The sequence below is a fragment of the Oreochromis niloticus genome, linkage group LG6 (assembly GCF_001858045.2).
Source record: "Oreochromis niloticus isolate F11D_XX linkage group LG6, O_niloticus_UMD_NMBU, whole genome shotgun sequence".
In the NCBI taxonomy this organism is placed as follows: domain Eukaryota; kingdom Metazoa; phylum Chordata; class Actinopteri; order Cichliformes; family Cichlidae; genus Oreochromis; species Oreochromis niloticus.
In genome coordinates, this window is record NC_031971.2 from 20414262 (window position 1) to 20428353 (window position 14092).

Genomic DNA, 14092 nt, shown 5'->3' on the forward strand with positions numbered 1-14092 from the left:
GGGCTTCAGTGGTGAAGAAAAACCTGACAATGGAAAACAAATCTGATGATTTACCAGTCAGTCTATATCCTTACCCTCACCTATAGACACAAGTTCCAAAAAAATGAGATTGCAGTTTTGATAAGACCCCTAACATCACTGAGTGCAATGACAGAGCCTCAGCTGTGTAAAAATAAGACATGTGGCCACCGATTTTCATTCCACTTCTTCTGTAATTTACCTCAGCCTTTTTTCCCCTGTTTCCCTCCTTAAGAACAGCGTCTTGACCGCCACCCTTCTACTCAGACTATTTCTGATTAGGCATCAATGAACAGTTGAACTGAAACTGAAGGTGCAGCTACATCTAAGGGGCTGAGGTCTTTGACTGATTTTTCTTTTCTTTTCTTAAGGATGTGACTTTTAGATACTCGTCATCTGCTGTGCATTGTTCTTTTTAAAAAAAATCTGACACTTCTTTAGTTCTCTAGTTGTCTATTTTTCTCAAATTGTTAAGCAAATACTACACATTATGCCTAGATATGTCAAGTTTTCGCCTTTAGGAATTATGTTGGTTCAAAAATACAATTTTTTTAAACCGGCCAAACTGTGTTATCTTATATTATATATATTTATCTAAAGGAATGGGACCAATTAATATTATTATATATTTTTACAGAAGGTTGATAGTAACCAAATCCCTAAAAATAAAATTTTTAACTGGTTATTTGCTAAGTTGCTAATTTGCTAACTATAACACTGGTTCATCCCTTGAGTTATGTGTCTGTTTTATGCTTGAATGAGTCATAGATGAGTGTAAAGTGGCTTAACAAACAAACAATCAATCACACAAAAAATCCTGAAAACAAAATGGTCAAGTACAAGGACTGCAAAAAAACAAAAACAACTTGGAAAGACCTTCAGAAAGCCTGGAGTACTACTGCTGAGGCCTACTTAAAAAATACAAGAAAGTCTAACCCCTTAGATGAAAAATATAAAGAGATGATTGGCCGCTTACAACCTTTGCACAGTATTGTAATGTTAATAAAGGGTAAATTTTACATATTCTGAGTAGAAAATCTGCTTCGTCTTATCTGTGGCATGTGTTTCTTTACATTTCAGTTAATTTTCTGTAAAATGCAAAAAAAAGGCATCTGAAGCCTTGTTCAGTAATCTAAAAAACACGATACAGTCTTGGCCGTGCTTTTGCAGAAAGCAGTGATCATTTGTCTTTTTTTTCCTGTTTCACCTAAAAGTAAGAACTGATTCCTCTGATCTGTCAAGTTCCCGTGGGCAGCTTATATCTACTGGGAGTTGTCCTCTGTTTCTTCTGTACAAACCTCTAATAATCCCACACCTCCCACAGCCCAGACAGTTCACTAAGGATGGAGACAGAAATCTGGGCTCATTTGCTTGTGACACTACACAAGGGTACTTAGAGTCTCCCTTTCTTTTGTCCTTCTGTGACTTTAACTACACACCAAAACCTTGAATTTTAGCTTTCCACTTACTCAACATGAAAATCAAAATCAGTTTTTACTGTAGTAAAGCCACACATGTGTAAAAGATTGCCCTTTACATGTATATGTGCACAATGTCATAAACAGAGACGTAGATAAGGACGAGCAGGAGTGAGATCGAGGAGATCAGTTTGAGGAGAGAGAACAGACTCTTGATGAGCCATTAACCTGCTGTCGGTGAGGTAAAATGGCTGTGGGACGAGGTTTAATTTACCCTTTTATAAAGAGGTCGTTTAATTGATGAGCCAAAGGAAAAGAGTTATACCCCTGGTTTGGTGTATTAGCACGGTTGATGGTGAACAGGTTGAGTGAGGAATTGGATGAGCAGTCAATAGTCCCGATCAATCTAAGCTTTCAGAGAATCGCTGTGATACTTGTGGTCAAATCTATGACAACAGTACAGATTTAAGCACTTATGGAGGCAAGGTCCAATTTGAAAATGAAATCCTTTAAATTCCCGTCTCTTATTTGTTTTTAGCTAAAGCTGTTACGGAGAATGTAGGTATGTTCAGTGAAGTAGGCCAAATGACTTCCATTTTTGCAAAACATTTTATTTTGTCAGTCAGCTCTTTCATTTATCTTTCTTTGCACTCAGCATTCACAGAGTTGAGTTTAAGATCTCGCTTTAAAAATACCCATCAGCAGGTACAAAGAGTCAATTTTCACTTTGAAATAAGCTGCCAGAGAGTTCTATGTGGTCTCTTCACCATCCATTACAGTAGCTCTATGGATGATAAATTTTAATAGACAAAAGATGACTAGTGGAGGTCTTTCCTTCAATGAAAAGGAGAAGAGAAAAATTGAAAATTATGGACTGTTCTGTGCATGAATGTATCCAGGCCTTCTATGGTACTGCAAGTTACATGCTGACTCTATTCATAGCAATAGACCTCTCTCTTAGCCAATTGTGGCTCAGGTAGTCAAGACATAGGTGACATGAATAAGTTTCAGGTGTGTCCTCTCAAAAACAGATTGAACTGAGTGGTTTTCTACAATGCGAGTTGTTTTCACAGCTCACACACCTATAGTATGTGAGCTGGTGAAGATGTAGTCTAAACATCTTCACCTCTGACCCTGGCTTTGTTTTAACGCTATGCGTGCTAAACCTCTTTCCTAATATAAGAGACATCTATCATCTCTCACACAACTGAACATGTAGAAACTCTTCACATCAGAGCTGTGAATCTTCACAGCCACCATAAAAATCCACTTTAATCCATTGTTTTGCATTATTGTGATATTTAGTTGGCTGTAAAACTCGAATTATTTCACACAGACAGACTATTGTGTGTGATATAATATCACTGTGCAGCTAATTGCACATACTGAATTGTTGCCCTGCTCAAAGTATATGCCCTTTACACAATCATTGACTAATTGAGGTTCATATTCCACTGATGTGAATAAGAAAATAATTTTTTCTCTAATGCACTATTCTTTAAAGCCATGCCCACACAGCACACATTTCCCATGCTTTTCACTATAAAACCACAAAGGGACTAGCTCAGCTGTAGGTTAGTGTTCCTTACCTATTAGTCGTCAGTGGTCGGAAAACTAATGTGACACTTCGATTCAAGGTCATCATCTACTCATTTCCTTACCAGATATTTAGAAAAATGTTGTCCCAGGAGTACATACTATACATTATTCATTGCATGAGTAATGAGGAGAATTCCTTTTTATGTAGCTCTGCATTACAGACAGAAGGCGTATGTCCGGATGCCTTGCACGCTAAAAAACTCTGTTCATATCCTGGAAAAATGGTACATGAATCTGAGGGAAACAGGCATTATGTGACATCTCAAGTGATATGACTAAAGCCCCACGGGTACATGATATAATTAAGGATTTATGCTGGGCTATATTTCATATTACCATAGGAAGGATACTTGTTCAAAGCATGGAACCATGGTACTATGTCAAGCCTTATTCCTCTTTTGCTTTTTCTTTTGTCAGACTTAATCTTGTGTAATCCACTTAGTGTCATATCTGAAAAACATGACAGGAATTCCTCCAGTCCTTGTCATGTAGCACCTTTAGAGAAGCTATCCCAGCTCTTAGCGGGAATGCTGACGTTGTTTTCTCAGAACTAAGCTTATCTCCACGGCAACTTGCTCGGGCAAGGTTTGGTGAAGTCTGCCACACAAACACTGCAACCAATTCTTGTATTCTCTGAGAGATAACAGACCCTTGAGTTGACTCCCTTAGGCCTGCAGCGGAAGGTTAGGGGCACTCTTTTGTGAATACATGCTTGATGCCAGTGTAATTTCCATTTGTTTATCTCTCTTTTCCCCCTTTTAGGGACAGTGGAGATGTAACACAAAGAATATAAATGTCAGCCTCAGATTAAAAGATTGCTTGATTCCATCCTAGGGCGCAGCGGTATTTCATCAGAAAAAGGGATGATGACAAATTCCCTCTCAGAAATGTGGAATGAGTCAGAGAGAAATTAACAAAGAGCCCAAGAGGAAAAGCTGCCAAAGATGCCGCGTTATTATTAGAATCCAAATTCTACATTATGTACAGTATATATATACATATATATATATATATATATATATATATATATATATATATATATATGTATGTTTGGCGATGTCTCCTCAGCATGTGCCACTGTGGAGAAGAATTAAGGTTTTTATTAAACTCATCTTACCTTTAAACCTTATGATCAGTGCAAACAGCTTAACCTCATCTCCTGTCATAGTATTTCCATAAGTCTGATGTAATGTTAATACTGAGCAGACAAGAATAATATGTGATAATGATGGTAGTGCTAAAATATCAGGCCATATCACTACTGTAACGTGGAACAGTACAGCTGAGAGAAATAAATGACTTTAGCAGTGGCTCTCTTTCAGTGAGAACCTCTCAAGGCTGAGACTTACTGTTTGTGGCCTGTAGCAGTACTGATCAGATTACTTTACTTTAGGTTTGATCCCCCTAAGACCACCCTCAATACTAAACTGTAAGAAATGACTGCTAAGCGCAGGGACTGGGTCTCACTTTAGCTGCCAGTTTTCTTTTTTTCCCCCAAGCAAATCTGGCAGCAAATGTAGTTTTGACCATATTATCAAATGTAATCGTCTTAGAATAATTACATCTACCAGCACACAGCACAAAATATTACAATTTTGGTTTATTTTAGCCTGTTAATGTGAATATTTAACTTATATTTCAATTCACATACATTAGCACACGTTTCAATTAATGTAAAAAATGAAAAAGCTGAAAAGTCTGTCGTGACATTTTGCACATAAATAAAACGAAAGAAAGAATCACGGCAAACCATTACCAGTCTTCTTTTGGAAGTGTGGGGTTTTCATTTTGGTTTGCAGTTTTGTGTGCAGTACAGAGATAACTATAAAAAGGAAACAAGCTGTGGGTTGGAAATCAGAAGGAAAAGCCTTAATCGAGCCTCATATTTCCTATGTGCTAAAAACAAGAAGAAAAAAAAAACCTGGTATGGTCTATGACCCTGTCTTATTGAAAAAAGTTACATTTCAGAACACGTTTATGTAATGTTAATACAACAATCAGAATATTTTCATATTTAAAAAACTGTGAATATCAGTGTATATGGAAATGTACGGAGAGTTTTAATTTAATTCTGTAATTAAATATTATACTAAACGTCATTAATAAGTCAGAGGATGCCCATAGCTATGTGCAAGGTGTGAAAAAAAGGATGAAAAAAGTGCTTTGTTGCTGGTGATCAAGGTCGGTCTGGTAGAGTGGTAGCCACTGGTCTGGTGGGTCTGGTATCCTCACTTGCATCACTTTAGATGTGGAAATTAAAATGTTTTCTTTACAGTTCTGGTTTAGTCAAATCAACTTTTTTTTAAAAAGCTTAATTTCTGCGTTTTAAATGTTGATGATTTGTTTCTTTAAATGCTATATTCACAAATCTAAATTCATGACTTTAAAAACATGTCCCTCACACACTTTCTTTGGTTTAATAGCGTCAGTACAGTGTTGTGTGACCTCTGTTGTGCAGATTGCTCCAGTCTTTTTTAAAGACTCACTGGCTGTTTTCAATAAGTCATTAGGAAGCAAATTTAAAGTCTATAAGATTGAGTTAATTAAAGACTCTTCATGGGAGCCATAGCTAAATAGCTGAATTAATTTAATGGATCCGCTTTAATCATTTATAAAATTTAATACATTTCCCGATTAAAACTGCAATTTATAAAAAAAATAATAATTATTATTTTTAAGTGAAATTTAGACCACTCTGAACATGTCAATTACCAATATAAGTAGGATTATTCTTAGAATCTATTTATTTGTTTTAATAAACTCTGATCTGATCTTTTACACAATACATTTCTACATTTTTACAGACTTCACTGAACTGGGATTGACTTTTGCTCTCTGGAGACATCAGATATTGCCAGTATATTACAGACTCATTTTTATTACCAGGGAAACTCTTGTCTAGTTTATTTCAATCACTACTAGGTCTATTATAGTTAGTATTACTTCCTAATGATGCAGCCAACTGGGTTTTTTTTTTCTTTCAAACCACATTCTTTCAAAATCCCCTTTGTACTTCCCTCAGAGGTATACCTCTCCTCAGTTCTCTCTTTGAATTCTAATGGACTGAACTGACGCTACACTTTCAGGTCTGACATGCCCTGCAATGTGTAAAAACCTTGGCTGCCCATTAGATATCTTTGATGGGTAGAAAAGCACCAAGAGGCCTAAGGAATAAGCACCAAAAAACACCCACCTCAAAGACTCTTATAGGTGCTGGGCAGTGTTCTTGTGCCAGCTGGCTTTGTATCACGACTATAGTTTGCTACAATACCACAGGGAAATACAAGAGTACAATAGCTTTGACTATAAAAAAACCACCTACAGTTCCAGGGAAGTTCAGCATGCACTCAGTGTGCGCTCAACAGTTTTACCTGCTTTGCTGAGAAAATGAAAGTACTTCCTCTACTTCCTTTGTGCTAAACTTTAACCGTAACTCCCATCTAATCTCGTGGTCATTTCATGAAAAGTAAAACTGAGGAGAAGAACTTCCCTTTCAAACTTTAAGCGGATTTAAACTTGCAGTCAGAGGTGACCACAAAAAAGACGGCGTCTTTAGATCAGAGAAACTTGGCACCCAGTGGAAAAACTAGCTCCACATAACAAGTGGTTAATTTCAATGGCTGCAGCTGTATTAAAAACACTTTAACTCATGTAAAGGCTGCTATTGTTGATCGAGTTTATAGTGGATGTATTTGTGTTTCACATATAGAATATGGTCAAGAATTCAAAATGAACACAAGCAAAATTAAAGTGTGGCTTTTAGACACAAAAATATGAATTTGCATTCAATCACATGATTTATTGGAAGAATCGCAATGATAAAAGAAATCAGTTCGAGTGTGACTGTGTTTGAGTGTCTGCATTTGTTTATGGCATTTTCTTGCTATCAACACACCTGAAAAATAACTCAAAAAGGGAAAAACATGAGGTGGATTAGGTACCATGTGATGTACCTTTTTATGCACTTCCAATCTTTCAAAGGATGATTTCTTTTGGGGGCTAAAAACTTTGAATGCAAAGAGAGGATTAATGTTGGCCTACAGGTTCAGGTCATCACAAACAGACCTGTTCCAACAGTGATCCATCCACTTCCCCGTTAACCGTCCAGTAAAGTGCTTAATGCAGTGACCTCAGAGGAATGTTTAGTGCTGCAGTCTGTCTCATGTCGTTGAGCCCCGAAGGCCAGTTCAGTATTTGTTACATTCAACTTTGTATTGATTATGCATAATCACAGAGGGTATGACTATCCCCTTTATTCAGTCCATGTCCAAAGTAAGGTTGCTGCTGTAAATCAAAAGTAAGAAAAGCTAATGAACTGGTGAAGATTAACTGAACAGCAAAAGTTGCCACGTATGGAGAAAACTCTACAGCTCACAGACGACAATACATCAAATTCCTAAACAGGAAATATTACATTTGCTGTGAGTAATTAGTGCATATTTAACTTAAGGGATTAAGCTGTGGCACAATCTGTGACATAAAATAAAATCTCATCAAACAAGACGAAAAAAGACAAAAATCTAAAAGCTTGCAAAGAGGCCAAGCAACCTAATCACGCATCAGACAACGTGTGGACTTGTGTGTTTACCAAGCATGGTTCTGAAAGCACTGCAGAGGTATTTTAGAGATAAAGCATATGTAGAAGTGTCCTTCATAACACCACAGCTGCTGAACAGAACTGCTCCAAGATGGAGTCAAGGTCAGAGGAAAATCTGATTCTGACATTAGAATAGTGATGGAGCGTAACGTCCTTTAGATGTCCAAGAATTGCTGGCACGTATAGATTCTCACTGCAGTGGTAATAAAAAGGAACTACGGTAACTTTAAAAGATTGGATATTCATCTTGTGTTTAAATTAACAAGAGCACATCCATGTGGGCAGTGGTGAGCTCGGTCTGCAGGTGTAATAGAAAAGTTCAAATGAAACTGTACATATGTACTTAGTAGACAGTAGAAAACAAACAATTACAGCAAGACAAATAGAGTTAGTCAGGAAAGAGCGGTTAGAAGTAAAGATCAAAAGAGATCTATCATTAGTACTGAAAGGCTTTTTTTTTATGAATTTATATTTAACCACCGCCCCATGTTTAATTAGTTTATTGCTATCTAAACATTTAAATAGCTCCAATTATAACAGCCAGAACTGAACAAGCAACTTGGAAAAATATCTAGACTTCAACTGGAAAATAGTTGCAATACAGGAAATTTGTGATTCAACAAGTTATGCCTTAACTATATATAAGGATATATTGAATGTTTATGTAACGCACATATGCATGAAATCCTGAGAGAGGACACATTATAGTATAATATTTTTTCTTTTGCACATTTCATTTCTTTTATCTTAGAAGCTTCTGTGTAAGCGGAGTCAAAGTTCTTTATGCTGTTACCTCTGATGCTTCTGTTTGGACTGATGGTGGGTTAGTATTAGGTCCTCATTAAGGATAGTCATGGGAATTAATTAGCACAATCTGTGTTAATAGAATAGTGATACACAGATACCCAGAAATTTATTTCGCCGACTTGAAAAAGAGCTAATGCTGTATTTCTCTGTGCATGTATCCCACACAAAAAAGAAAAAGAAAAAAAAGGATATGTGATCAAATTAATACAACTGAGAGTATCAGTTTTGGAAGTTACAGACATCTTTGCCTGGCTAAGGCAGGTTCATTGCATCAACTGTCATTTTGCCATTACGATTCTTTAAGCCAATCACATTCTCAGCTTAAAGTTTATTTACTTCCTGCTAGTGGTCAAGCTGGTGTAATGAATATGATGTGATTAAGGGAGTCCTCAGGGTAAACTTTGCTCATCACCGAAGTGAGAAAAGAACAATGGTGAAAGAAAAGACACACACTGTATACTGTGGAGCCAAATGGGACAGAATTAAATGGAAACCAAGCAGACGTGAAGAGAGGCACTTTGATTTGACTTTACTTTGATTCTGATCGTGTCCAAACTCTGTTCTAATGGCTTAAGACAGCTCCTCCCTGACATCAGGGAGATGACTGCAGTGACATTCATCAGAATGTTAATTACCATAATATATTAGAGGATTGCAATGGTGGCTATGATGACTATGTCTACGATAGCACGAATAATGATGATGACAGGAAAGACAATGATATTGCCGGCTATATAGGACAGCCATGAGTGTATTAGCTAGTATGGACAAGTGATTTACATGCTTACCCTGACAAAAGCGCAGAGTTGCACATTGCACACTCTAAACTTGTAATATCCATATGGCACTTTTTAATTTGGTATGTATTGGGATTTGTGATATTACCTTTTCTTTGCAACAAACAGTCTTTAACAGTACTTATAGGGTACTTTATGCTGCAAAGTAAAGACCTGACAATACTAAGGAGAAGAAAACAAAGGAAAAAAAGCAATTGGTCACAATGTGGAGAAAGAAAATGTCCACTTTTAACAAGGAGAAACCTCTGGCAGAGTCAGGCTGCAGAAAGGTGGCCATCTGCCTACACTAGTTAGGGTGAGGGTAAAGCGAAGAGAGAAAGGAAGAACAAAGAGAAAAGAACGATAAAACAGTAAATACTTTTTAGGTTGGTGTATTGTGCCAGTGGTTTAAAATTGCTGCCTTACAGCAAGGTTTCTGGTTTGAACCCCAGCTGGGGCTTTTCTCTGCAGAGTCTGCATATTCTCCCTGTGCCTTTGTGGGTTTATTCCAGATACTCTGGGTTCTTAACACAGTCTAAAGACATGCATGTTAAGTAAAATAGTGATTCGAAAAATTGGGCTTGGATTGATGTAGATAAAGTGCTTAAAACTTATAGAATACAAAGCTGGATGAATGCACATGCATGATTAAATGTGACTTGTAGTCTAAAGAACTTTGAGTGGTCAGTGAGACACACGTGAGTACATTACTTTTCCATATGAGTTACATAGTGGTTCACTTTTCTCACATGAAACATGCACTTACAAAGCTGCCAATATGTGTTGCACATTCTGTTTTGAAGTTTTAATTGGAATACTTAAAATAATGTTTCTCTCTCTGCAGCACTCACACTTATCTAAGAATCAAATCAATTTATAATTCAAACATCAAATTTAATGCTTCCTTAGTATTAAATCTGATGAAGGAAAATATCTCAAATGAGCTGATCACTATTCTATAAACTGCTTAAAAAAACTTAACTGCGTGACAGCCGAGTCAGTGTTCTGCCACAATGATAACTAATTCCAATAACTCAAAAGAAACCATAAATGTAGGCATACAATCACGGCTTAAGCACTCTAAGAGAACTTTATTGACATAGCACCTCATTATCTCATGAACGGAAATTTAGATGCTTGTGCTGCGCTGCAGGTTGCATTTGATGAACCAATTTAACCCTACAGAGCTCTGGGGCATGAAAATATCTTTTCCCAATCAGTCTTCATTGGAAAATATCATCTTTATACCAAAGAAAGTTTGTGTAGAACTAGCTCCATTAGAAGCATATTGGCCCACAGCTACATCTGGTGAAACCGTTAAAAGAGAATAAGTGACCTGAAAGAACCAGACAGTTACAGTCAGGATACTGTAATACAATTTTAACATCCAAGACCATCACAATGTGCACATTATGTGTTCGCAGCTAGAGACAACTTTGTCATAAATATTTTTCATTTTGCTCGATAAAATAATTTGCACACACGCTGATCTGGGTTTTGTACCTGCTAACAACCACTTGCAACAAGCCAAAAACAACTTGCAACAAACCAATGTACAGCTGATAAACTACCCTCAGGTTTGACTGCGGTTTACAGCCAACTCAATGCATCCAAACAACTGCATATAAACGCAAGGCAACGTCTCTTCCTTTTTCCTTTATGAGGAGAACAGAATTCATCTGCCTGAAATGTCCCAGGGCTACAGAAAGCTTTAAGATTGCTGTATGCAAAGCACAGATTTTGAGTGTAGCATCAGTCAGGACTTCTCTCATCAACAAACAGCTGGGGGAAACCAAAAGGGCACACAAATCACTCACTCGCTCAGCTGAAGTCAACGAAAGCTAGAGTGCTGTTTTAAGTGACAGTATTTTACGAGGGGCCCACATAAAGGCTCTAAAGGTTCTAAAGGCTCCCCTGAATGGACCATGAGAACAAAAGGCAACTCCCATCAAAGGGCACAGACATTTATCACAGGACTCCATCCACTATCTCCCTGCAGTTGAGTGGATGGGCAATAAACAAAAACCTCATAAAAGCAATATGGAATGTCCTAAAACCAACTTCAAGTGAAACGACACATTTTCTTCCACATTTTTAAGCTTTCTCACTATTTATCATGGATATTTTGTGATATCCCATCCATGCTGGGAAATTACTGATGAATTAGTACTTGGACAGTCGTCTTGATGCATTCTCAATCATCCAGGTAAGTAAATCTCCAAAGGTTGATTCTAAAAACAATACGTCCAGATGAACAGAATCAACCTTTGGAGATACTTAGACAGTCCATATAACATGGACTGGAATAGATCCCTATGGGGCACCTCATCATACAACAACGCCTGCCCAAGAAACCTCCGGTACCGGATTCCTAGCTACCGGAACCCTTATACCAAATAACCTCGGTATGGTGAGACCACCAAAATTATACCAAAAAACATACCCCATCCCGAAATCCCAGGTCACAGTTTTTTTTTAAACTGGGAACTTCGGGCACCGTCAAAGGAGAGCATGAAGGCTTAAAGAATTATTAGGTTAAAAAAATCCTTTTTATTGCCTGACTGCGTCCTAATTTGCGGCAGTCAATTATGCTACGTCATAGACAGTGAATGGCATGCTGGCCAAAAGGTCTTCACAGTGGCCTGTCTGAACTGCTCCGACAATTTTAAGACTGCGTTGAGGAAGTTATAGTCCATCTCTCTTTCTCTTCTACTGACTAAGTCTCCGAGGCCAATCAAAACCTCAAAAACCATATCACTGAGAACTGCTTCTAACCTTTTGGGGAAGAAGTCCAAGTAGTTTAGTCATATGCATCTGATTCCTTTTACTGCTGCACAGACATTTGCCTCCCTTCATCTCTACATAGAAAGCATAGTGGAAGCAACAGACTCACGCACATTCTGAACCCAATACACAAAAACTGTCACCATGCATGTGGCCTAATAAAATATGCGTGAGGTTGATGCTATATGCCAATAGCACATATGGTACACGACCCATTACGGCAGCGATAAAGACACTGTTACTGACAAACATTTAAGCCTAACGTCATGTCAGATATGCTTCTGTGTAGTTTCTGCTACGTAATGAAGCCAAGCTACAGCTTGTGCCTTGTCCATGTGAATGAATGGAAAAGACTCATTAAGAGAGCCAAACCTCTTCATACCGTCTCCATGCAGCTAAGACTACTTGGCAAACCAAGCCAAAGAGACAATGACTAATTGTCAAGTGCACATGAACATGCACACTTGCTTCTGTTAGTGCATTTAATACACAGAATAGTCTTTTCAGTCCAGCAGAATAGTTTATTTTCAGGGATATACAGAGAAAAACCTAAAGTCAAGAAAAGACAAGTACAAAAAACAACCTCTAGCTACATGTTCAGTTGCAGTTTGCCTGCTCACTCTATCATTTTAATTTAAGTCTAAAGTTTATAAACTTTATATTGTTTTTTTCTTGTTATGTGTCATTTAATATAAAGTAAAGGACATTTAATAGAGACTACATGTCCATATATACCTTTAGCCAAAATTTTAGAGAAAATCAGCGAGCATGTGTACGTGTGTTTGTGCCACCGTGTTTAATTCATGACTGACCTCCACCAGCTTGTTGGCGTGCTCACGGAACACCTGGGCATACTCCTTCACCTCCTTCTCGTTTCCACTCTTAGCTGCTTCAATAAGCACCAGCAGAGGGACGTTGGTTTCTAGGAAAGAGTCTGAGATGTGGTCCATCACTGCCTTCCTCAACTAGATTACAGAGGGAGAGAGAGAGAGACAGAAAAGAGGTCATATTATTAATAATATTGCAGATGACTTCACTCTATTACATTTGGCAATGATTACATATCACTTAGAATTGTAATGAATGTGATGTAGTAACATAATTAGGTGAAAGGACAGAGAGAGGAGAATACAAGAAGAAGAGTGAAAAAGACAGAGCAAAAAAAAAAAAAAAACTCTAGGCCAGGAGCGTAAATTGCTCATAAGGTGTCATTGCTCCCATAAGGCCTTTTACTGGGGCAGACATTGTGACTTTGTTTATGGAATCATTTTGTACCAAACTGGCAAGGGACCGGTTGTTTTATAAGACAGTAAATGGATCCTGATCCTGCTCACTGTGATATCTGATGAGATGCCAGAGGAAACAGTATAGAAACCACTATAGACAGGTCCTTTATCTTACACAAAGAGGGAGATATCCACATGAGGCCAGAGCAAAGACAGACAAGAACGGACGTCCGAAGAAAAGAAAGTAGATTCCCGCACATGCAGATATTTGTTTTCAGGCCTCTGTTACTAATTAATTACTATACTAATGCTCTAATTATCTACCTTTAATAAATACTGCTTGTATGTAGTGCCACTGTAAAACTCCAGTGGGTTGAATTATCACCGTTGTTGTTGTTGTTGTTGTTGTTTTTTCACAAAAACAAATTAGAAGGACAGAAGAATAGAAAACAGTGGCATGAGAAATAAAAAACTGGTATCAAACATAGCTAAAGTTTATATAAATTAAAATAGTACTGTTTCGTATTTCTGATTGTATTATAACAACTTCAAGATGAAACTGGTTTATAGGTCATTTATATATTCCTAAATTACAAATGTTGACTACTACACAGAAGAGAAGACTAATAGCACCGAGTGACAAGAAAAAATCATTTAGCCTACGAAAAAAAAATCCCCCAAAAAATCATATGTTAGTCTGTCAGTCGCACTTAAATCACCTGCGGCAATAACAAACTTAATTGCCAGTCCACAGAGGAGAGGAGAATAATTGAGAATTCTGGAGGGCAGATAATCCATCACCACTACCTTTAGGAACAGACTAGATTTGGACAGTTTAGTGGTGAGGACAGGTCTGTAACCGCCCCG

General features: G+C 37.5%; 1 protein-coding gene across 3 annotated transcripts in view; it reads right to left on the reverse strand.

The window, feature by feature from the left end:
* The window catches only part of ctnna2 (catenin (cadherin-associated protein), alpha 2), a 304920-nt gene that overhangs the window by 61382 nt on the left and 229446 nt on the right, over positions 1-14092 (reverse strand). For all 3 annotated transcript variants that reach the window (XM_019359931.2, XM_019359932.2, XM_019359934.2), the window contains one exon: positions 12812-12964. In XM_019359931.2, the coding sequence (XP_019215476.1) occupies positions 12812-12964 (153 nt within the window). The remainder of the gene's footprint in view (positions 1-12811; positions 12965-14092) is intronic.